Raw genomic sequence first — 23,506 nt, 5'->3', positions numbered from 1 at the left:
TTGGTTTCCCTGCATGCAAATAAAGTGGAGAATTTGAAGAGGCCACATGTAACGTGATTTCCAGCTGATGCTCAAAGCACTAGAAATCTCTGACTCGAGGCCAATTCCAATGTTCTCTCCATGTGGAGGAGAAGTAAGGAGGGGTCTCCAGAAGTAATTTACCCTGAAGCTAAGTTCCTTGACAGCATAGGAAGCAGAATTCCCTATCCTTATCCTGCTGGGTGAAGCAGGGGAGTGGTTGAGTCAAGCCCAGAAAGCCCTATGAAGAACTGTTACATAGGACATTGGACCAGTAGAGGAGCTGTCCAACAGCTTCAGCAACATGAAGTCCAAGCTCCAAGTGCTGAAGCAGTCAAGGGGGGAGGTAGACCTAGGAGCTGGTCAATGGAGCTGATCCATCAGCAGCTTCCAGGAAGCAAAGAAAGGGTTATGTCATTAATGGAGAACCTTTTACCTGTTTAACTCAAACTCCCATCAGTCCCAGCCAGCATGGCCAGTCCTTAGGGTTGACAGAAATTATAGCCCAATGACATCCATAGGCAAAAAGTTAATGCAATTAGCTGGGTTCTCTCGTTCTTCCTGGCACATTAGTGGGAACCAAATCTAGTGGTGATTGGTAGGGGGTCCAGAGTTTGGTTGGGGCACATTATTGTTAGAAAATGCCCTGGGGTGCCCCTGCAAGCCCCCGAAACTCCAAGCATCTTCTGATGAGCATAACTCTGGAGAGGCATCCCCCCTTGTCTCCAGGGTGCTCCATGCCCAAGCTTCCTTGGAAAATGCAACTATTTTGCAGGCTATCTGACCTCTCAGGGTGATTGTGAGGATGAAATAGGAGAGAATCATGTATTCCGCCTTGAGCTACATAGAAAAGTTGGATATAAATGCAGGTAGTAATCAGTAATATCATGGTCTCAAAGTGTCCTATCTCCTCCTCATCCTGATCCATGCTCAGACTCACAGCAGAATCACATCTAATTCTTTATCACATCAGGACCAAGGATCAAGCTAGAACTTGGGACAAAACCATTACTGAGAGTGCAGGAACACAGCAGAGCCTGAGAAGTCCTTTTGCAAGGCTCAATCTGACCAGGAAGCATTATGATACTCCTTTCTGTGCCGAAGGATCCAATGGCCAGCCTGTGTGGGTGGAGACAATCAGTTCAGGACCTGAAGGCAGTCAACTAGGGAAGCTGCCACCTGCAATTCAGAGCTTCACCACATGGGGCACCCACACAAAGGCTGAGCCGCTCTTGACATCAGAGGGCTATGCAGAGGTAGTGAGGGCTGGCTGATCACAAGAAAACTTGTGGCAGGTAGCATTTAATTAAACAATAGAAACAAAACTTTGGGCCAAAAGTCAGGAATTTCCTTGGCAATTATTGATTTGTGACAAATCCCAAGTATCTCTGGACTGTTGGGACACATGTCTTTGGTCTGACCCAGCACAACATCTCTTATGCTCTGAATATTTTCAATCTCATTTCCCTCATTGAGTAACTTAAGTAGGGGATTGCTCAGGCTAAGAGAGACACCATTAAGCCTCATTCTCCTACATTCCATTATTAGCCTAATGGCCCAAAATCTTTTGATTGAAAATTAATTCTCTGGAGGAATCTGGACAACAGTGTTTGAAATGGCAGCATTTTTTATTTTTTTTTTGCTGGTGAATTGGCAGGGGGGTTAGGGTCTCCCCAGCCTCATAATGACTATTTCTGGGTATTCAACCAGTTAGATTCTTTTCAACTTCATTGGCGCTCCCTGCAGGGACATTAATGTGACTTGAAGTAAATGGTTGGTTGGAGGCACACTGAAGCTTACCTCCTTCAGATTCCAAAGCTAAATACTCTTGTCTACTCATTTTGTCTTATCTCACTGTCTTTTAAGGATGAGTGGGCTTGCCCCCCCCCCCGGTCACCATTCCAGTGTCATTCCCAGGTTTGCTCTCCCATCTCTCCCAGTTTAACTTGGTGAATGTCTCCATTTGATTCCAGACCTCCTCAACCCAGGATTAGAACTCCCATCATCCCTGATCATTGGCCATGCTGGCTTGGGCTGATGGGGAGGAGTAGCCAAAACATCTGGAGGGCGCTAGGTCAGGGAAATAAGCAGCAGCCAGTTTCATACATTCCTCTATGCACAGGTTTAATACCAGGGAGAAGCATTCATAGAATCCAGAGCTGGAAGGGACCCTAAGGATCATCTATTCCCCAGCAATACAGGAATATGCAGTTGTCACATACTGTGGAACCTTGGTACTCGAATGGCTCGGCTTCTGAACAAATCGGCTCCTGAACCCAGAAGTAAGTGTTCCAGTTTGCGAGCATTTTTCAGAACCCAAACGTCCAACGCAGCTTCCGCTTGAGTGCAGGAAGCTCCTGCAGCCAATCAGAAGCCGTGCCTTAGTTTTTGAATGGTTTTGGGAGTTGAACGGACTCCCAGAATGGAATAAATTTGAGAACCAAGGTACCACTGTACGGGGATCGAACCTGCAACATTGACATTGTTAGCACCACATCTAACCAACTGAGCTATCAGGAGCAGGACTATGTCAACTGGCCGCACCTCCTGATGTACACAAGAGCCCTCTCTCCTCCTGTTATTTCTTGCTACTGGTATTTAGAAGCATTGTGGTGGCACAACATAGCCATTGTGGCTAGTTGCAGAGTGACCCAGGCTGTGTTGGGTTAAACCAACAGGAAGGAAGGAAGGAAGGAAGGAAGGAAGGAAGGAAGGAAGGAAGGAAGGAAGGAAGGAAACTTGGGACTCTGTGGAATGTGCAGTTCAAGCCTAAGTTTCAGTAACTGGAATGAAGTTGTCATGAGACAGAGTTTTAGCAGTCTGCAGACAGCATTTCAAACTCCACCACCATCGCAGGCATGGTAATAAAAGTGTCTCAGCAAGTTCTCAAGGTCTTTTATCGATTGCCAGTTAAAGCAGCCGTCCTTTTAGCTTTTTACCAATTGCCCGATTCAAGCATCCATTCTATCACAAAGTACAACCTTGAAGCTTACACCTGAGATACATTAACTGTTAATATTTAATACTTAAATTAGCTAGCCTACAATCCTTGTCCTAGATGAGTGAAGGACGAATGCGTTGCCACTGGTGGGTTAAGAGAGAATTCTCTTTCTCTGATAACCTTTCCTATGACTCAGCTACACCAGTAAAAAAAACACAGCACTTCGAATACAGAATACAGGCTTCAGATTTTTCTCAGTTTTCATGGCTTAGCATCCCTGCCCCAACTTGTCCATTATGCCATCTCCCCTGCCCATGTCCTACCTATCATAAACCTTACCAGCCGGTGTTGAACTCGACGTGAGCATCAAAAAACCCAACCACTGGTGATGTTGCTGCCTTCCAACCTTGGATTCTGGCTCGGATCAGCCCTTCTCGCTTGTTATTACGAACTATTTTCACCAGCCCTGGGTATCTCTTGTGGACATACTGGTCCAAATTAAACTTCAGCTCAACTGTAAAAACAAAGAGACAAGGAGATTTGGGAGTTGAGAAGCACATTCTGTTTCATTTCAACAGAATCTCACTTATCTCGGAGTAAACATTTCTGAAGCTGAAGGCTCCGATACTTTGGCCACCTCAAGAGAAGAGAAGACTCCCTGGAAAAGACCCTGATGTTGGGTAAGATTGAGGGCACAAGGAGAAGGGGATGACAGAGGACGAGATGGTTGGACGGTGTTCTCAAAGCTACCAACATGAGTTTGACCAAACTGCGGGAGGCAGTGGAGGACAGGAGTGCCTGGCGTGCTCTGGTCCATGGGGTCAAGAAGAGTCGGACACGACTAAACAACTAAACAACAACAACAACAACAACAAACATTTCTGAAGACCTGAATGAGGACAATTCAATCAAGCCAAATTACGCAGTACTTAGCCCCTTCTGTCTGCCCCACCATTTAAAAATTACTTCAAAAACAGAGGGTAGTATTCAATGATTGTGCTACCTGGAGTAGACACATTGAAATTAATGGACTTGATTCACTTAAGTTCATTAATTTCAGTGGGTCTATTCTGAATAGGATTTAGTTGGATAGTGTAACATATTGGGGTTACTCTATTTTATTGTGCATTTCCTATGTTAGGTAGCCCAAAATGAAATGGATTGGGCCATTTGAATATTATTACTATTAATTATTATTGGTATTACTATTCCAAATCATGAGATATAATGAGTTTCTGTGCATTAAATTGTAATAAGTTGGTCACACTGACCAAAGCTTAAAAAAGATTCACTTGGAAAGAGCCATAACTCAGTGGTAGGACATCTGACTTAGAATACAGAAGGTCGCATGTTCAATTCCCAGCATTTCCAGGTAGGGCTGGGAAAGACCCCTGCCAGAAACTGGTCGGTATAGTCATTATTGAACTAGATAGACCAGTGGTCTGACTCAGTGCAAGGCCATTTCCTATGTTTCTAAACTTAAAGTGCACCCCACAGTAAATATACATATTGCACCCCAAGATTGGATCACAAGTTCTCCTTCAGCAGAAACAATACCTCTATATCTTCATTCTTTTTGGTGTCCATACCTGCCACCTCCATTGAAGCAGAACAAGCATAAGTTTAGCACTAATTTTCGTGTTATTTGCAATTGGATTCTTTTTTTTCTCCTGGAAGCAAATGGCACAGAAATCAGGACTAAACTTCTGCTATATTTTTCTTTTATGTCATGTGAAAGCACAAATATATTTAGGAACTTGACAGTTAGGGTAATGTTGGGGAGAACAGGATCAGTTGTGGTGCGAATGCAGTGCAGAACCCATATGTTTGCAGGGAAAGGGCCACAGCCCTGTGGCACATGGGAAGCTGCCATTGGTCCATCTAGTCCAGTGTTGTTTACACGGTCTGGCAGCAGTTCTCAAGGGTTTCAGACAAGAGTTTAGTCTTGCCTGAAGATACCAGAATTTGAACATGGGACTTTTTGTATACACTCTGCCACTAAGCTGTGGCATTGCACAGCACGCAATTAGCACATTATTTCCCCATAGTGGGAAAACAAGCTGCTCATAAGTACATATGAATCATTTTTCCTCAACAGCTTTCCCCCCATTATGGACAATCCAAACAGGCATATTAGTAAGAAACAGAAAACAAAAACAAACAAACAAACAAACAAACAAACAAACAAACAGGTGTTTTGAATATTCACCATTGTCACTGTTGTCATCCACCAAGATAATCTCCTTGAGCAAGTGGGATGGGGTATGATTCACAACACTGTGTACTGAGCGCAATATGACAGATAGAGCCTCATTTACAAAAATAAAGACCACCGAGATCTGGGGCAGGTCATCGGGATAGGACATCTGTTTGCACCTGGAGAGAATAAAAATGAAGACTAAGATGTACTGAGCATTTATAAAACAACAACAAAAACCACACCTTAGCTTTCATTAAGCTTTTCTCCATTTAAATGGAGGGATCCAATTTTATTTATTTATAAATACATTTGCATACCGTTATGTCATAAAAACAATATCTAAGTGGTTTACACCATGGGTTGGCAAACTAAGGCCCGCGGGCCAGATCAGGCCCAATTGTCTTCTGGATCCGGCCCGCGGACGGTCCGGGAATCGCTGTGTGGATCACCAGTGCGCGCGTTCTTCCCCTCTCCGTCCCTCTCCCTCACGCGGCGGTGGTGGCACCTCCTCCCTCCCTCCCCCTGGCTTCTCCCCGCCCTGCCTAGAGGAGGAAGGGGCTGGGCTTTGTTGGTGTCAGCAGCAGCAGCAGCGCTTGAGTGGCTGCCATTTTAAGCAGCCTCTCTCCGGAGCCCTTTCACACACGCTCATCATCCCTCCACTGCCACTGTCAGCCCCTTCCGCTCACAAGTCACAGGTAAACAGCCACAGGGGCTCGTGGTGCTCTTGCATGATTTTTCTTCTTCTTCAAAATATAGTCCAGCCCCCCACAAGGTCTGAGGGACAGTGGACCGGCCCCTTGCTGTAAAAGTTTGCTGACCCCTGGTTTACACCAACGGAATATAGAAGTATTCAATAAAAACAATTACAGAAAGTTAAGAGCAAACATCTATTAACCACTGTTTTTCCCCTAATAATATTTATTGAATTTTCACAAATTATATAAACATACTCACTACAAACAAACAAACACAAAAACAAACAAGTATAATTTCAAAACCTTATTTTCTTAAAACTTACTTCACCGACCTCCTCATACCTCCCCTTTCTGCATTCCAATTTCAAATTTAATTCAGCAAATCCTCACCCTTAATTTTATCTAGTTGTGTTCTTTTCTTTTCTTTTAACTTAATCTTTACAACTGTAATTCACTTACTTTCTATAATCATAACATTTTAACACTCATTAATTTTAAAATATCTCTTAAGATAGATTTTAAATTTCTTCCAGTCTTCTTCCGCCGTCTCTTTCCTCTGGTCTCGGATTCTGCCAGTCATTTCAGCCAGTCCCATATAGTCTATCACCTTCATCTGCCATTCTTCCAGAGTGGGTAGATCTTGTGTCTTCCAGTACTTTGCTATGAGTATTCTTGCTGCTGTGGTGGCATACATAAAAAATGTTCTATCTTTCTTTGACACCAATTGGCCGACAATGCCCAGGAGAAAGGCCTCTGGTTTCTTAGGGAAGGTACATTTAAGTACCTTTTTCATTTCATTATATATCATTTCCCAGAAGTCCTTAATCTTTGGGCACGTCCACCAAAGGTGAAAGAAAGTACCTTCAGTTTCTTTACATTTCCAACATTTATTATCAGACAAGTGGTATATTTTTACAAGCTTGACTGGGGTCATGTACCACCTATAAATCATTTTCATAATATTTTCCTTTAAGGCATTACATGCCGTAAACTTCATACCGATGGTCATCTATTAACCACTGTTGAAGGGTGCATTCTTAATTATCTGCATGGCCCTGGCAGAATAGAGAAGTATCCAGCAGGCATTTAAACTGTATGGGGAGCAACCCTACTAGAAAAGCTAACCAGCAAACTGAAATTAGCACAGAGACAAAGGGAAGAGGATGTCTTCACCCTGGTGTGGCTTTCCTTTATTCCATATGCATTCCAAGAAGACCATGATCTAACCCCCCCAGCATACATACGAATTGACCCAACAACCACCCCCAAGGAAAACTCACTGCAATCAACTGAACGCAACCAACCATGCTCTGGGCTTTCCATCCTCTCACACCACCAACATTAATGGATAAATTAATAAAGAAAGAAAGAACCTCTCCACGTGATGCTGACACAGAAACTCTGCACATACACTATGCCAAATAATGAAAAAAGTTATCTCCCCCTTCTCTCTCCCTACAGTGTCTCACACTGAATGTGACCTATAGAAAGGACTCTGTGAATTGAAAACAGACATTATATGTACCTTTGTTACGCATGAAAATATTTCAATAAAAACATTTTTATTAAAAAAAGTTGGCACAGAAGGCACCTGCTGAATGTCTATTGGCAGAGTATTGCATAGGACTGGGTTGATGACACTATAGACACAGTTTTTCATTGTTGTCAATAAGAGCCTCACCAAGTTGGAGAACAACTAGCAATGCTCCTGCAGATTATTTTAGTGATCAATCTGAAATTTAAAGGTTTAAGGAGCCCCTGAGGGACCCTGGACATAAGTTGTGCAGGGCTTTGTAATTTTTTGGAAATGGTTCACCCATATGCACTGGTCACTTATCTCCCCTCCATCTTGTGTGTATAGGATCACCCAGGGATGCTTCTTTTTCTGGGTGATGGGGGGCTAGTCTGTGGCCTCCTAGGTATTAGGGACATGGGTGGCACTGTGGTCTAAACCACTGAGCCTCTTGGGCTTGCTGATCAGAAGGTCAGCGGTTCAAATCCCCGCAACGGGGTGAGGTCCCATTGCTCTGTCCCAGCTCCTGTCAACCTAGCCGTGCACGCCAGTGCAAGTAGATAAATAGGTACCGCTGTGGGAGGAAGGTAAAAGGCATTTCCGTGTGCTCTGGTTTCCGTCACGGTGTTCCATTGTGCCAGAAGTGGTTTAGTCATGCTAGTCACATGACCGGGAAAGCTGTCTGTGGACAAACACCGGCTCCCTCGGCCTGAAGTGAGATGAGCGCCGCAACCCCATTGTCGCCTTTGACTAGACTTAACTGTCCAGGCATCCTTTACCTTTAACTTTACTCCAAGATGTTACTCAACAGTGAACAACTGAAATATCATCTCACTCTTTATGCACCCAATTGACCTCTGTGCTCTGCAGGCAAGAACCTCCTACATCTTATAAGGAAGTCAGTTCCTCACAATGGGTCATTATTGTGGTGGAATTCCCTCCCATTAAATATTAGGCAGGTGCCATCTCACTTGTCTTTTTGGTGCCTAATTTAGAGACTTTTCCCGTTCAACAAATGGAGTTCTCTCTCAGTTTGCATCTGTATTTGAATTGTTTAAAATATTTTTTAATAGTTTTAATTTAATTTAATTGGCTGCCTCCTTTGAGAGGTAGAGTGGGATATAGATTTAATTATTTGATTAATTAATAAGTCCCATAAGCTCCAGCCAGCATGGGCAATAGCCAGGGATGATGGGAGCTATAGTATGAAACTACCTGGAGAGCAACAGGTTAGGCCCCCCCATCCTATTTGAACCAGGATATGCATTTTCCCCCATCCACTACAATTGTGATAATGGCTGAGTATTACTCTGGGCACTGTCTAAACATTTTTGGATATTCAAACCATGCAGGAACCTGAGAATTAACCCCAGCTGCCGCAGGTATCAACCCACAGTTCAGTCTTCTGCAGAGCACCTTGCAATGAAAGTGAAATGCCAACTCTCTCCTTTGCATAGAAATTAATGTTAAAAATAACCAACATGCTCTCACAGGCAGATCCAGGGTCCAATTACCATAGCAATTACGAGGCCTGTTCTCTAAAATACAGCTAATGATACCACAGGAAATGACTTTCCTTGCTCTTGTCAAACTCGATGACCTCCTGGCTCATCACTTCAACGTAATGACCATACTTTTTTTAACTGTTAGCCATTTATCTCTGGGGGGTGGGGATGATAGATCGTGCCTAGGTACCAGATAACCCCTGGTGATACATGATGGAGAGGGGGAAAGTGCTGGAGCAATCCATTTTCTGGCCCAGTCCGACCTGTATTGTATCAAAAGGTTGGTGGAAGCTATCACCCACCCCAATGCCCTTGTGACAATTTAAAGTCCTGTGGGCAACCTACCTCTCAGTGGGGCAGCACATTAGGGCAAATGGGGCAGTGCCCCATCAACATCAGTCTGCCCTCAGCCAGCCCCTCTTGCCTGCCTTCTTACTTACAACTCGACCGGGGAGTGTGCATATGTCAGCTTCCTCCTCTGTAGAACTCAACAGGGTGAAGGATGGGAAGAAGGAGGAGGAGGAGGAGGAGGAGGAGGAGGAGGAGTTTGGATTTGATATCCCGCTTTATCACTACCCGAAGGAGTCTCAAAGTGGCTAACATTCTCCTTTCCCTTCCTCCCCTACAACAAACACTCTGTGAGGTGAGTGAGGCTGAGAGACTTCAAAGAAGTGTGAGTAGCCCAAGTCACCCAGCAGCTGCATGAGGAGGAGTGGGGACGCGAACCCAGTTGACCAGATTACGAGACTACCGCTCTTAACCACTATACCACACTGGCTCTCTAGAAGTTGTTGGCTCCACCTAACATTGGCTCTGGGGCCACCTACTGTTGGCGTCCCCAGCTTCCACCCTACCAGTTCCAATGGGCTACTGCTGGCTACATACTAAAAAGGTCCACTGCACATTATTAGCCTGCTAAAATACATTCCAGTGCTTTATAAAAAATAAACCTTGATGAGAGTGGGAGTGAGGGCAGAATTAGGAATGGTTCCTAAACACTATTCACTGTGTGTTTGATGTGATTTGTGAGTCACCTACTGCAATCATACCTCTCAGCAACTTACAGTTTAAAATAATGAGCAACACACACACACACGGTAGCCCGAAAGTAGGTGTGCTGCTTTAGAATCCACTTTGTTTGTTCTTGTCTCAAATTCTGATCATTCAAAATATCAGAAACGAAAAACAATCATGTATGTATCTATGTACAGTGGTACCTCGGGTTAAGAACTTAATTCGTTCTGGAGGTCCGTTCTTAACCTGAAACTGTTCTTAACCTGAGGTACCACTTTAGCTAATGGGGCCTCCTGCTGCTGCCGCGCGATTTCTGTTCTCATCCTGAAGCAAAGTTCTTAACCCGAGGTACCACTGTATGTATGTATGGAAAGTATATCTACTTTTGGGCCACCCTGTATAAGAGCTGCATTCGAACAAGGTTTATTCAGAGTAAAGCCACTAAAATTAATGGGCCTAAGTTAGTTCCCTGTCAATTTCAATGATTATACTCCAAGTACAGTACAATGAAGGTTGAATGTAATCCATTATATAATAAAAAATACATAAGATCAACAAAGAAGAAGAGGAAGAGGAGGAGGAGCCATCTAGATCAGGCCAATGGCCCATATAGTTTGGCATCCTGTTCTCACAGTGACCAACAAGATGCGTTTGGGAAGCCCACAATCAGGATTCGAGCACCAGAGCACTCTCCCCTCTCATTGGATTCCAGCAATTGATACCCAGCAACTGATATTCAGTGTTGCCTAACATCCAGGACAAAAGCGCAGCCTTTCGGAAATTTTCCCCATTATACGATATCTTTATTCTCATTGTCCCTTGCAGAACAATGAAATTGAAAAACTACATAAAACTACTACAAAACTACATAAAACATTCAAAACCCCCTAAAAACTCTGAAACCCCATTTTAAAATACACTATACTATAGAGACCCCTTATGCTGTGTTTAGAACCAGAATTGCATTTGCGTAGAAACTGTTTCTCAGGTGGCTAGTCCTGGCCTTTATAACCCTATACCTTCTTCCAGAAGGCAGAAGCTGAAAGAGATCATTTCCGGGGTGCGCACTATCCTGCACTATCTCTGCCGCTTTCTTATGGCACCTGGCAGCATAGATTTGATCTAAGGTGGGAAGAGTGCACCCAATTATTCTCTGCCTTTGAAATCCTAAACATATGGCAGCCATAGAGTAAACATGCCTAGGATTGCACTGTTTAACTTTAGCACTGTTCAGATACCAAAATGTTCAACCTGTTGAAGGCTCATGTGTACTAACCTCACCCCAATATATTCTTGCAACCATCTTTGGCCTTCCCGCATTCAGCAGGAAGGTTGGGTCAGGGGAGTCTACTGGAGAAGGGCCATAGCTCAGTGGTAGAGCATCTTGCTTTGTGTGCAGAAGGTCCCAGGTTCACTCCCTGGCATCTTCAGGTAGGATGGGGAGAGAACTCTGTCTGAAATTCTGGAGAGCTGAAGTCAGTCAGTGTGGACAATGCTGAGCTAAGTGGACCAACGGTCTGACTCTATATAAGGCAGTTTCCTCTGCATATTTAGTTGAAGCTTCCTGAGTCTTGGGAACCCTGAATGATCAGGATTTTGGTGCATAGTTTTCAAAAACTCCGCTGCCTTTCAACTCAGTCCCCCATACTTATTGCACCACCTGTATCTGTGATCCTGGCTACTACAGGGGGTGATGTTTCAGAACAGGGATAAGGAATGTCTGGTCCAGGGAGCAAATTTAGCCTTTAAGTGCCAGCTATTTTCACTAATATATGATTTTTGTGTGCATATTTTAGCCTACCATAATATATTTTTGTACACATTACTTTGCTGGAAAGCTGCACCGCAGAATTCAGAAACATGTGAATTTCGAAGGGAGGCTGTGTTTCAGTTTGTGTACAGTTTGCGGAAGTGCACATGAGGGCAGTTCTCATTGAAATGCAAAGTGAATCAAATTTGTCCCCCATCTCTGGTGAGGGCAAGATTCAAATCCTTGGTCTCTGATCCTACCCCCTACCCCGCACCCCAGACAAAAAGGCACTTGCTGACTGCAGAATCGCTAAGTTCTTTGGCTGCTGGATCTTGCAGGCAACCCTTCTGTTCTCCATTTGTTTCCTAATAAACCTAATTAGAATTTGGTTCTTGCTTCTGGGGAAAATGCTAATGACTATATTATGTGGCCTTTCCCCCTACCAAGTAATGAACCCTTTTCCTCCCTGATCCTACTGGAGGGGGGGGGCACACACTAAAGAAGCAAAATAACAAACTGGCATGATGAAGCACTAATGAGGCAAGAGAAGTGCAATGGGTTGATATGAAGAGGAAGGAAGGGAACACATCTCCTTGGAAGCGAGCAATGGTTAAGGAAAAGTAAGGACACAAAGGCTGCCTACAAGCTCCTGGATGAACTTTCAGTGTACCTGCTGTGCTAGAGCAAGAAGCATTTGGAAAAAATGTTCCATCCATGCAGTAAGTTAAGAGAGAGAAGGAGAAGGAGAAGGAGAAGGAGAAGGAGAAGGAGAAGGAGAAGGAGAAGGAGAAGGAGAAGGAGAAGAAACAAGTTCTCATGGGAAATGGACCGAGCATCTGGTAAAATGGACAAGATGGGCCATTGGCCTGATTCAGCAGGCTCTTCTCATGTTCTTTTGTTCTAAGCAGGGAGAACTACTAGCCAGGATGGGTCTCTCCTGTTGGAGGCAGTATGACTCTGATACCGGTTGCTGGGAATAGACTCCCATCAGCCCCAGCCAACATGGCCAATGGTCAGGAATGATGGGAGCTGTAGCCCAGCAACATCTAGAGGACCACAGGTTCCCCATCCCTGCCCTACAGCTGTGTTGGTGCAGGAGCCTCAGAATTCAGCCCCATTGTGAGATGTGTAGTAGACATACACACACCAAACTCAGCTTAAAAATGGGGAGGGGCAGAAGAAAACCCAACACTAGGCCCAAGGCAATTCTCTTACCAACCCACATATCAAATAGAACAAATTTCAGCAGCTGCCCCTATCAGAATTAGGGATGTGGGGTTTGGTCACTTTTGGTTTTATTTTAGTCTTAAATCAACTTCTCCACATTTTCACATTTTTAAAAAAGCCCTCATGAAATTTCAACATTTACTGTGAATTTCTCTTACCCTCATGAAATTTCAACATTAACTGTGAATTTCTCTTAATATATATCTGTTTGCATGTGATTTGTAAGGCTTAACGTAATGCATTTGTATACTTTGTTCCTATGAATGCATGCTTAATTCTGCACTTTACCACAGAATATGTACTTTTGTACACATTCCTTGGCTGAAGAATTGCCTTTCAAAATCCAGAGAAGTGCATGTTTTAAGGGGTGGATATATTTCAGTTTCTCTATGTGACAGAATGTGTGAATTAGGTCGGTTCACCTTTAAATGCAAACTAAATTTATCTCCCATATCCTCAGTCAGACTATGAACTGAGAACTTCTGGAAGATGCAATTCCTAGGTAATAAATTTAAAAATAAAATAAAAATGGGCCTTTGGCTCAGAATAGACCTGTTGCTGCCCCAGTTCACCACTGAGGGAAATGAAAGCCTTCTCAAGGCTCTACATTGGCTGATGGTGAATTCCCAGAGATCTGGTGATGAGGTTCCAACATGTTTGGATCCCTGCACTGACAATACACTCAAGCCAATACACTCAAGTGTTGCTGCAGGAGTCTTCCGTAAATGGAACCTCAACTTCTTTTTTCACAGAAAAGCTGCATGTCTGACCAGAAATCACAAGCAACTTCCTTCCTCTGCTTTGCTTTATCATGACACCCTTGCAAAGATCTCCACTGAGTGCACCAATAATCCACTGTATGGCTACATTCACACCCAGCCTTTAAAGCACTATGATACCACTTTAAACAACCATGGCTTCCCTCAAAGAATTATGGGAGCTGTGGTTTGTTAAGAGTGCTGAGAGTCCTCAGGAGACTCCTATTCAACTCCTGGAGCTACAATTCTCACAGTTTCCTTTGAAGAGGGATTGATTGTTAAACCATTCTGAGAATTGTAGCTCCATGAGGGGAATGAGAGTTTTCTAGTGACTCTCAGCACCCTTAACCAAATTGCAATTCCCAGGATTCTTTGGGGGAAGCCATGATTGTATAAAGTGGAATCATAGCACTTTAAATGCATGGTATGAATATGGCTCTTGTCTCCTTTGACTCAAATTCCTCCTGTTTCCTATATGACACTCCTGTGAGGATCATATCATGTTGTTGCAATGGAGGCAGTTGTGGGAAGGGGGGAAACCAATGGAATGGGCTAACTTAGCTCTACCTCTGATGCAGAACCGATAGTGAGGGCCTCACTATCTCCCCTCTCCTTCTGCCGCATCGATTACTACATTACAGTATAATTGGCTTTTGTTTATTGGCTTTGTGATCTGCTCTAATACCTTAGGGTTGGTCTGGTAAGCAATATTATAAGGAACATGCATTGTGCCATATAGAATGGTGATGTTCTTAAACAAGGAACCTCTCCTCACTTTGGGTGATTTGAGTGCTGGAAAAAAATTCCATTAGGGATTTCATTAAGGCTCTCTTGTCAGGAGCTCATGCAGCAATGTGTTAGGGAGAGCAGGAGCCGGGGAGAGAATTCAATTATTTGCCACTCTTGACTTCCCCTAACTGGCTTCTACTCTGTAAAAGTAGCTTAAGAGCCCTTGACAAGCAGTTTCCGTTTTAATGGTCTCTTGCATATTTCACAGGGGACTATCTTCAATCTGTGATCAAATCTAGAGCTGCAGAATTGGGGCATCTGCCTAGCCCAGCCTTTCCCACACTGGTGCTCCCCAGACATTTTGAACCCACTCAGCCAGCTCCCGCTAGTTCCAGTCACTGGGGGCTCATTTGGAAAGGCAGGAGGACCAACAGTAGGTGGAGCCAGAGTCAGTAACAGGCAGTCACCCCCTGACTAGTTGTAAGTAACAAAGCAGGCAGTTGGGAACTAGTTGGGGGCAGACTGTGTGTATGTGTGCACATACACAGTGCTTTTTTCTAAAAAAAAATGTTTAGGGGTACTCTCGTTTTCCTACTCATATTGAAATACTGCCCCTCAATGAGGCCAAACTTAGATTTACAAAATGCTTGGGGGTATGTGTACCCCTCTGTCCCCCAGAAAAAAACCACTATCATCTATCTATCTATCTATCTATCTATCTATCTATCATCTATCTATCTATCTATCTCTATCATCTATCTATCTATCATCTATCTATCTATCTATCTATCTATCTATCTATCTATCATCTATCTATCTATCTATCTATCTATCTATCTATCTATCTATCTATCATCTATCATCTATCTATCTATATCTATCTATCTATCATCATCTATCTATCATCTATCTATCATCCATCTATTTATCATCTATCTACACACACACACATGCACACACGCCCACACACACATTCCAAAATACAATCGGAGAAAAAAGAGAAAAAGACAAAAAACAACAAACAATAATACAGTACATTTCAATCATTTCATCAAATAATTTCTTGTGCTCAATTTCCCTTCCAACCTTCCATAGTTTCCTCAAATTGCGTATTCTGCTTTTCCTAATCATTCTCACCTCCAAATTTTCCTCATTACAATTTTAAACTACTAAGCTTATTCCAAACCAGCTAGCGTTTTAACATTCTTACAAATTGGTGGTTTTTTTAAAAAATAATCTACAAATAATTTCCAATCATCTTTAAATGTTGTCACTTCTTGTTCTCTCATTTTACTCATCAAACTTGCTAATTCTACATACCCCATCAGTTTCATCTGCCACTCCTCCTTTGCAGGCACTGCATCCTCTCACCATTTCTCGCAGACTGAGGAACCCATTGGGCCTGCTTGACCAGCCTCCACTAGCTCCAGATAAATTTCCAGCTTTTGCAAGTGGGTTACTGGAGCTTTCAGGGGAGAACAAAAGCCTTACCTGTCGTCGACAGAACTAAACAAGCAAGAAAGTGGACTGAGCAAAATTACCCCCTAGTCTTTGCTTGTTCAGCTGATGCTGTTACAGTGTGAAGAAATTAATATTTTAGGTGCCGTGATGTTCAGGAGTTATGTATAATTTACTCCTCAGGTTGCTCCCTCTTGCTAAGCTGAATAGTTCAAGGAAAGCTGAGGCCAAGTCTTATAGGAAAGGAAACCAATGCATAGCAAACCACCTAGTTGTACTGTAGATGTGCTTTTCAGAAGTTGTTTGTGTAGAATTTGTATCAGCATGGCCAACAGTAGTCCAAAACATATGTAGGGTAAAAGGTTAGGAAAAGCTGGACATTTAGAACTCTTAGAACCCCTTTAAGCTGTGATTCCTGCATTTCTTGGACTAGATGTCTCTTTTGTTCCCTTCCAACTCTACAATTCTATGAACACCTGTTTTGAAACAGCTGCATTGGTTTCCAGTTGGCTTCCAGGACCAGCTTAAGGGATTCACTCTAGTGTTTGCTGAAACAACTGGTGCTGACGTGTGCTTCTCCATATTCCAGTAGCTCTGACCTCTAGCTCTTAGTGGACTGTAGAAAAGAATTATTGTGTGTCACCCTCCAGACCTACCTTGGAGGAGACACATGGATTGCAGGGTCTGGGTCAGTTCATATGGCGAGACGTGGTCCTTGAGGTATTGTGGTCCTGAGTTGTTTAAGGCTTTACAGGTCAAAACCAGCACTTTGAATTCGGCCCAGAAACTAATTGGCAGCCAGTGCAGTCGGACCAGGATCAGTGTAATATGCTCAAACAGTATAAAACCCCGTGAGCAACCTGGCCACCAAATTCTACAGCAGCTGAAGTTTCCGAACTGTTTTCACTACATTAATTAAATTTACACTTTTTTAAAGACAACGTGCTGCTGCCTGCCTGCTCCCACATTATGGTCCCCAAACAGAAATTCAAAACCAACAGATAACTTTTGAAAGAAGCATTTCTTTTTTCTTTTCCTAATGCATAGAAGAAGCTTGAAATCAGTGACCCGGGTAGGATCTGAGTGGCAAATCACAACTGGAAGGTATTTCTTAAAATTGTGAGTTAGGGCTGCTATCTTTGAAGTATAGCTAAGATTCGAAAGAGAGCACCTGCAAACTTGTTGTAGTAGTTAAAATTGCAGCATATTGGCGTTGTCTTAAGCTGGCCAGCAGAGAGATGCCTTGCTGAATGTAAGCACGCCACAGTCTGCTTTTAAATTTGGTATCAGCAATTGCTGGTTTCAAGTACCGCAGTGCTGAAACCGATCTTCCAATTTCTCAAAAAAGGTATATTCCTTGCAGAAATGGCTTCGATTCTTCTTCACACTCTCATGGACCTTTAGAACGTATTCAGAATTTTAGTGCATGAAGCAAAGCTTGCTTTCTGGTTGTGAGGTGGTTTTGGGTGGTGTGTGTACATTTCCATTTCTATTCAGCCAAGGTGTCTAACCTGTGGCATACCCTCCAACATTTATCTGATGAAAACAGGGACGTCTTAAGGAAAAGCAGGACATTCCAGGATCAAATCAGAAACCAGGACAGCTTCTGTAAATCCAGGAGTATCCCTGGAAAAAGGGACACTTGGAAGGCCTGACTGTAGCCTTCCAGATGTTGTTGAGAATCCAACTTCCAGCAGCCCCAACCAATGCTCAGAGATGGTGGGAGTTGTACTCCAACTGCATATGGAGGTCCAAGGGCTAGGAACCCCTGCATTCATCATTTCAACACCACTCTGACACCTCCTTGGCTATTTGCACTTCCTGATCTGGCAGCCCCATGGCTTGAGCTATCTACCAGTGACTTCCCCTGAGTTCTAACTGAAGCCTGGGAAACAAAGGAGTCTGGCTTCCCAGTGCATGAGATCAGTGTGCTCACTCGTCTTGTTTTTAAGGGAAGTTCTTCCTCCTAGCTTTGTTGATTTGTTAAAAAGTAAAAATATTTTACATGCGGAGGCAGCAATGAACAGATTTCCACCATCCTGTACTTAAAGGAATACCCAGCTGAGGATATGGTGAGGTTTCATGGAAGGGCTAGAACCTATAAAGTCTGCAGAACACAGACCACCAGAGAGATGTTTTGTAGTATGAAATAAAGGTGACTGAAAAACACCTCTTAGCTACCCTGAAAGTAAGGCACAACCAGTGCTCTTGTGTGTGGGTGGTGGTGGTATATTTTTGCTTCCCATGGCAGTCATTTTGTGCTGGCGTCCATGACACTTTTATCAAGACATGAGTACTGGCACCTCATTCCTTTTGTTTACCAAAAAGAGCTGGGAACAACATGAGCCTTCACACCACTCATGAGAATGTCACCAAAATTTTATCTGACTATCTTCTCATGCAAGTTCTTTTCTCACCAAGCAATGGAAAATGTAGGAGACAATTTGGACACAGTGCTGCTTTCAAGATGGAAAACCAAAGCAAACCCACATCCCCAAGCAGTGTATCAAATGGGTCACCCTTACTTCCCCACCATGGCCTGATTGTTGCCATCTAAACTATGTATATGGATGTGTGGTACTATGCTAGATTCACAGTTGCATTGTGTTATGTCTGTTCTTGATGCTAGACCTGACTGTAGTCTTTATAATGAGAATCTTCAGCAAGCAATCTTGCTGCGAGCCTCTAAGGCCTAAAAAGGGGGTGCAAACCACCCTGTGATCATCAGGAGAAAGGCAGTACACTGGTACCTCGGGTTACAGATGCTTCAGGTTGCAGACATTTCAGGTTACAGACTCCACTAACCCAGAAATAGTACCTCAGGTTAAGAACTTCGCTTCAGGATGAGAACAGAAATCGCGTGGCGACAGCGGGAGGCCCCATTAGCTAAAGTGGTCCCTCAGGTTAAGAACAGTTTCAGGTTAAAAACGAACCTCCAGAACGAATTTAGTTCTTAACCTGAGGTACCACTGTATAGAAATTTAATAAATAATAAGAAGAGATAAATAAATATTAAGAGCCATTCCTATAGACATGGTCACAGTATACACAGGTGAGTGCCGCAACCCCATAGTCGCCTTTGACTGGACTTAGCCGTCTTTTTACACCCCCACCCCCACAGCCCAAGAGCTGAGATAAAGCCAGATAGACTCTGACAGCTCCTGATTATTTCACAAATGCATTGACTACTACAGAGTCCATTTGGTTGTTAACAATCTCCTCTGAACACTTATCCCTAGCGACAATGCCTAGGTTTGCAATTATCTGGTTCAGTCTACAAATTTGTCCAACTCATAATGTTTCTCTGCATTGCAGACTGAGAAGGGATGGGTGGCTCAGTCTATTTCCAGTCAGTGTCAATTTCACATGTGATCAGTCTTAAGTCGACTGCATCTTGGTTTTTTTCCTCCTCCATCACCTCCTTTTAAAAAGAGATCGCATTCAAAATTGCATTTAAATTATACATGTTTTATATGCATTTTGTATGCATTGCACATGTATCACCCCCCCCTAAAACATACATTTTTGTAGGCTTTCCAATGCATTTATTGGGCCAGATGGCCCAAACCAGATGCTTTAACAGGGTATGGAAGCATTTTATTGTCTGAGCCTCCTTCTCAATCAGCCAGTCCTTGATGGTTGTGAACCTTCTGAGAAGAGCCACTGCTCAGTGCTAGAGCATCCGATTTGTATGCAGAAGGTCCCAGGTCCATCCACAGCTGCTGTATTCTGGATTAGTTGCAGTTTCCAAGTCACCTTCAAATGTAGACCCACGTAGAGCGCATTGCAGTAGTCCAAGTAGGAGATAACTAGAGCATGTACCACTCTGGCAAGACAGTGTGTGGGCAGGTAGGGTCTCAGCCGGCATACCAGACGGTGCTGGTAGACAGTTGCCCTGGACACAAACCAGCACTCCCTGAATTCAGGCAAGCACTCCCTGAATTTCCTCCTTTAATTGTTCCTTGTTTTAATTGGTATACTTATTGTATTGCATATTTTAATTATGTAATTTTTTGTAGTGCTTTGATAGGATCATTTTATTTCTGTTTTAAACATGGATGGATTTTATAATTTTATAATTCAACAGTTGAGGGATATGTTTAGCCTGGAAAATAGGAGACTGGGAGGAGATATGATAGCCATCTTCAAACATCAAACCAATGGATTCAAGAAAGGAGATTCTCACTGAACATCGGTAAGAACTTTCTGACAGTAAAAGCTGTTCAACCATGGAAGGTTGTGGACTCTCCTTCCTTGGGGGTTTTTAAGCAGAGGCTGGATGGTCATCTGCCCTGGATGATTTAACTAAGATTCCTGCACTGTTGGAAGTTGGACTAGATGACTCCCTGGTTTCCTTCCAATGCTGCGATTCTATAATTTTATATCAGTAAGCCATTTAGAAGACATTTTGGCATGTAAGCTATATATAAACTAATAAATGATAAATAATATATATGCTGATCCATCCCTAATTGTAAATATACCCATCTTACTCTGAATCAAGCTGATAGAATTTCACCCACTGCATGCTAAACAACTGACCAGTTAGGAGAGGGCGTCTTAAATGTCCCCAATGGCAACAAAGAGTCCTACTTGATCTCTTAAGTAGCTCCTTCATTGTTACTTTCTTATATAGCCAAGGACTCTTTTCAGTAGTTTGTGGGACAGGATCTCTAAGGGCATGCTTGCTTGCTACCTTGGCATAAATTAAAGCTAATTGAAGCTGCAGGGTACAATAGCAAACGCCTTCATGCATGCAGGCATTTTTAAGACTAATATAAAGAGCCATTTCCCAGCTGATAATTATAGCAGGCACTTAAAATAACATTTGCATTTTAAATTTCATCTCTGTTACCTGAGAAAATTAAAAAGCCATTCTCTGGCCATTAGTGTTGTCCAGTAATGCCCTTCATAACAAGGCAGACCAAGAATAGATTATGATGATGTATGAACTTCATCCAGCTTTCCCGAAAAATAGAAGATGTTCTGAAATACAGTCTCCCATCAGTCAATTACAGCAAGGCCTGAGGTGAATTCTGATGACAGGGAGCTACGTGGTAGTCAGAAGTTTGCAGCACACTGCCTGTAGCATCTGGGGGGAGTCAGATATCTGTAGACTCCAATTAGGTGGTTAAACCTGATGGCTACCTATGCCTCTGCAGGAGGAGCCAAAGTATGAATGGTTCAAAAGCTTATTGTGAATGTTTCCTTCATAAGTTAGGTAAATAAAACTCCCCTGAATAAGGGTTAAATATGACAAATATTTCATACCCATCTTTATTCGCTACTCTTTTAATAACTGCATCTCCCTCCCTCCCTTGATGAGCTGAAGAATGCCATCAACTCAAGACAGGATGGAATCCCAACAGAAGTGCTGAAAGCTGGATTCAATTCCTCCCTCATGTCACACCTCCACAGCCTCCTCTTGCACTGTTGGCAACAAGGATTCATGCCACAAGACATGTGTAACACCAGCATTGTGATCGTCTACAAGAACAAAGGTGACAGTCATGACCAGGGGTAGACAACCTAAGGCCCAGGGGCTGGATGCGGCCCAATCGCCTTCTCCGTCCAGCCTGTGGATGGCCCGGGAATCAGTGTGTTTTTACATGAGTAGAATGTATCCTTTTATTTAAAATGCATCTCTGGGTTATTTGTGGGGCATAGGAATTTGTTCACCCCCCCCAAAAAAAAAATATAGTCCGGCCCATCCCTGGTCTGAGGGATGGTGGACCAGCCCACGGCTGAAAAGGGTTGCCGACCACTGGTCATGACTGGGGCAACTACCATGGAATCTCCCTGCTGAGTACTGTGGGGAAAGCCTATGTAGTTCTCAACAGATTACAGTCACTTGCTGACAGGGTCTATCCCAACTCACAATGTGGCTTTAGAGCTCAGCCAACATGATCTTCTCACTGCATCAGCTGCAGGAGAAATGCCAAGAGCAGAGATGCCCCTTGTACGCTGACCTGGCAAAAGCCTTTGACCTCATCAGCCAAAACGGACTCTTCACTCTGCTCAGTATGATAGGATGCCCTCCTAAGCTCCACAAAATGATCACGTCCTTCCATGAAAACATGTATGACACCATCAAGTGTGCCCATCCTTATAAAGAGCAGCATGAAGCAGGGCTGTGTTCTTGTCCCTACTCTCTTTGGTATATGTTTCGCTCTTGTGCTCTCATATGCCTTCAGCTCAGCTGAAGATGGTGTGTACACCCATTCAAGGAGTGACAGAGGTCTGTTCAACCTGGCATGTTTCCACACCAAGACCAAAGTTTGGTTGGTCCTTATCCATGAGGTGTTGCTTGCAGATGACACAGCCTTGTCAGCACACACCAAGTAAGGCTCCACAGAGTCTAATCAACCATTTTACTCAAGTCTACATAGAGTTTGGCCTTACTATCAGCCTGATGAAGAACAACATCCTGGGTCAGGACAGCGTCAGCATTCTATACATGTTCTCTTCTCCAGGCTAAACATACCCATGTCCCTCAACCAGGCCTCATAAAACTTGGTTCCCAGACCCTTTATCTTATTGGTTGCCCTCCTCTGCACATATTCCAGTTTTTCTATATTGACAGTGGATCTCTGGGATTTAACACAGATCTCCTAACCCTACCTAGAGATGCCAGAGAGTGAATCTAGGGCCTTCTCCATGCAAAGCAGATGCTCTACCAGTGAGTTCTGTCCCCTCCTCTCCTACCTGCAGAGTCCTTAACAGATAGTGGTACTAGTTGTACTGTTGCTTAGTCCTATTGCTTTAAGCTATAGCGTCCCCAGAAAGGTCCATTCTGTCATCTATGCTATTCAACACATCTATGCTATTCTACTTGTCACCTGCACAATTAATGTTTGGTAATCACAAATTCACAGAACAAATAGGTCTTTTTATTGCTATTAACAATAATGACTAAATGGAGCCTTCAGTTCAGTGGTGGTTGCAAGAGAGGCCTGTTGTCTTCTGGAGACAACAGCTTTCTGGAGGCTTTCTGGAGGCATCCGACTTTTCACACTGGAAAGCAGGGTACTGGGCTACATAGCTAGATTGATCTGATCCAGCAGGGCATTTCTTATGTTACCCATGAAGCCCCTTTTGTAGCAATAGCACTAAAAGTAGTAAAAGCAGCAGCAACAACTTATATCAAAACTGAAGGTGACATAAAATAACAGCCAAAGAGAGAAAGGCAGCTAGCTGACTTGTGGCAGGTTGAAGCAAATCCTGTGACGATTAAAGGAAACATTTTGAAGGCGAGGATGGGGCTAAGGAATTTAGCCTAATAGGGATGTACTTATCGAAAAATTACAGAGGGGATGGAAATGGAATTCATAGCCAGCCACATCCTATTACCTCGATCATCCTTTGATGTGGCACAGTGGAGCATAACAATAACATGACAGTTTCAAAATTTACAGGAGAGCCTTTTCTCTTTCTGGAACTGATAGGGGACAACAGTCAGAAATGTTCATGAAAGAACCACAAAGACTCTCCTCCTGCAAGAGAGGGGAGTGGTTGTGGTCGGGAGCCGGACTCCGCCTCAAGCAGGGGGCGTTAGCCCCCTGCCTCCCACGGCTGGCCTACGCCCACGGGCAGGCACCCAACCAGGTACCTGCAAGGGGGCGTGTTTAGCAGCCCAAATTGCTGCGGCACCACCTTCCGGCCTCACTTTTCGTCGTCCCGTCGCAAGTCACCCACCCT

At 43.6% G+C, this 23,506-nt stretch overlaps 1 protein-coding gene across 2 annotated transcripts in view; it reads right to left on the bottom strand.

Moving 5' to 3' along the window:
• GALNT9 (polypeptide N-acetylgalactosaminyltransferase 9) overlaps window positions 1-23,506 on the bottom strand; it is a 199,451-nt gene that overhangs the window by 116,639 nt on the left and 59,306 nt on the right. Inside the window, exons 3-4 of one of the 2 annotated variants that reach the window (XM_083476454.1) lie at window positions 5,169-5,335; window positions 3,299-3,473 (exon numbers count right to left, since the gene is read on the bottom strand). In XM_083476454.1, coding sequence (XP_083332580.1) covers window positions 3,299-3,473; window positions 5,169-5,335 — 342 coding nt within the window. Of the gene's footprint in view, window positions 1-3,282; window positions 3,474-5,168; window positions 5,336-23,506 lie in introns of those variants that run through there. The other variant, XM_083476455.1, reaches the window with a different exon arrangement.

Source organism: Podarcis liolepis, assembly GCF_965112155.1.
Source record: "Podarcis liolepis genome assembly, chromosome: 15".
Lineage (NCBI taxonomy): Eukaryota > Metazoa > Chordata > Lepidosauria > Squamata > Lacertidae > Podarcis > Podarcis liolepis.
This window is presented reverse-complemented; position numbering and strand designations above follow the sequence as displayed.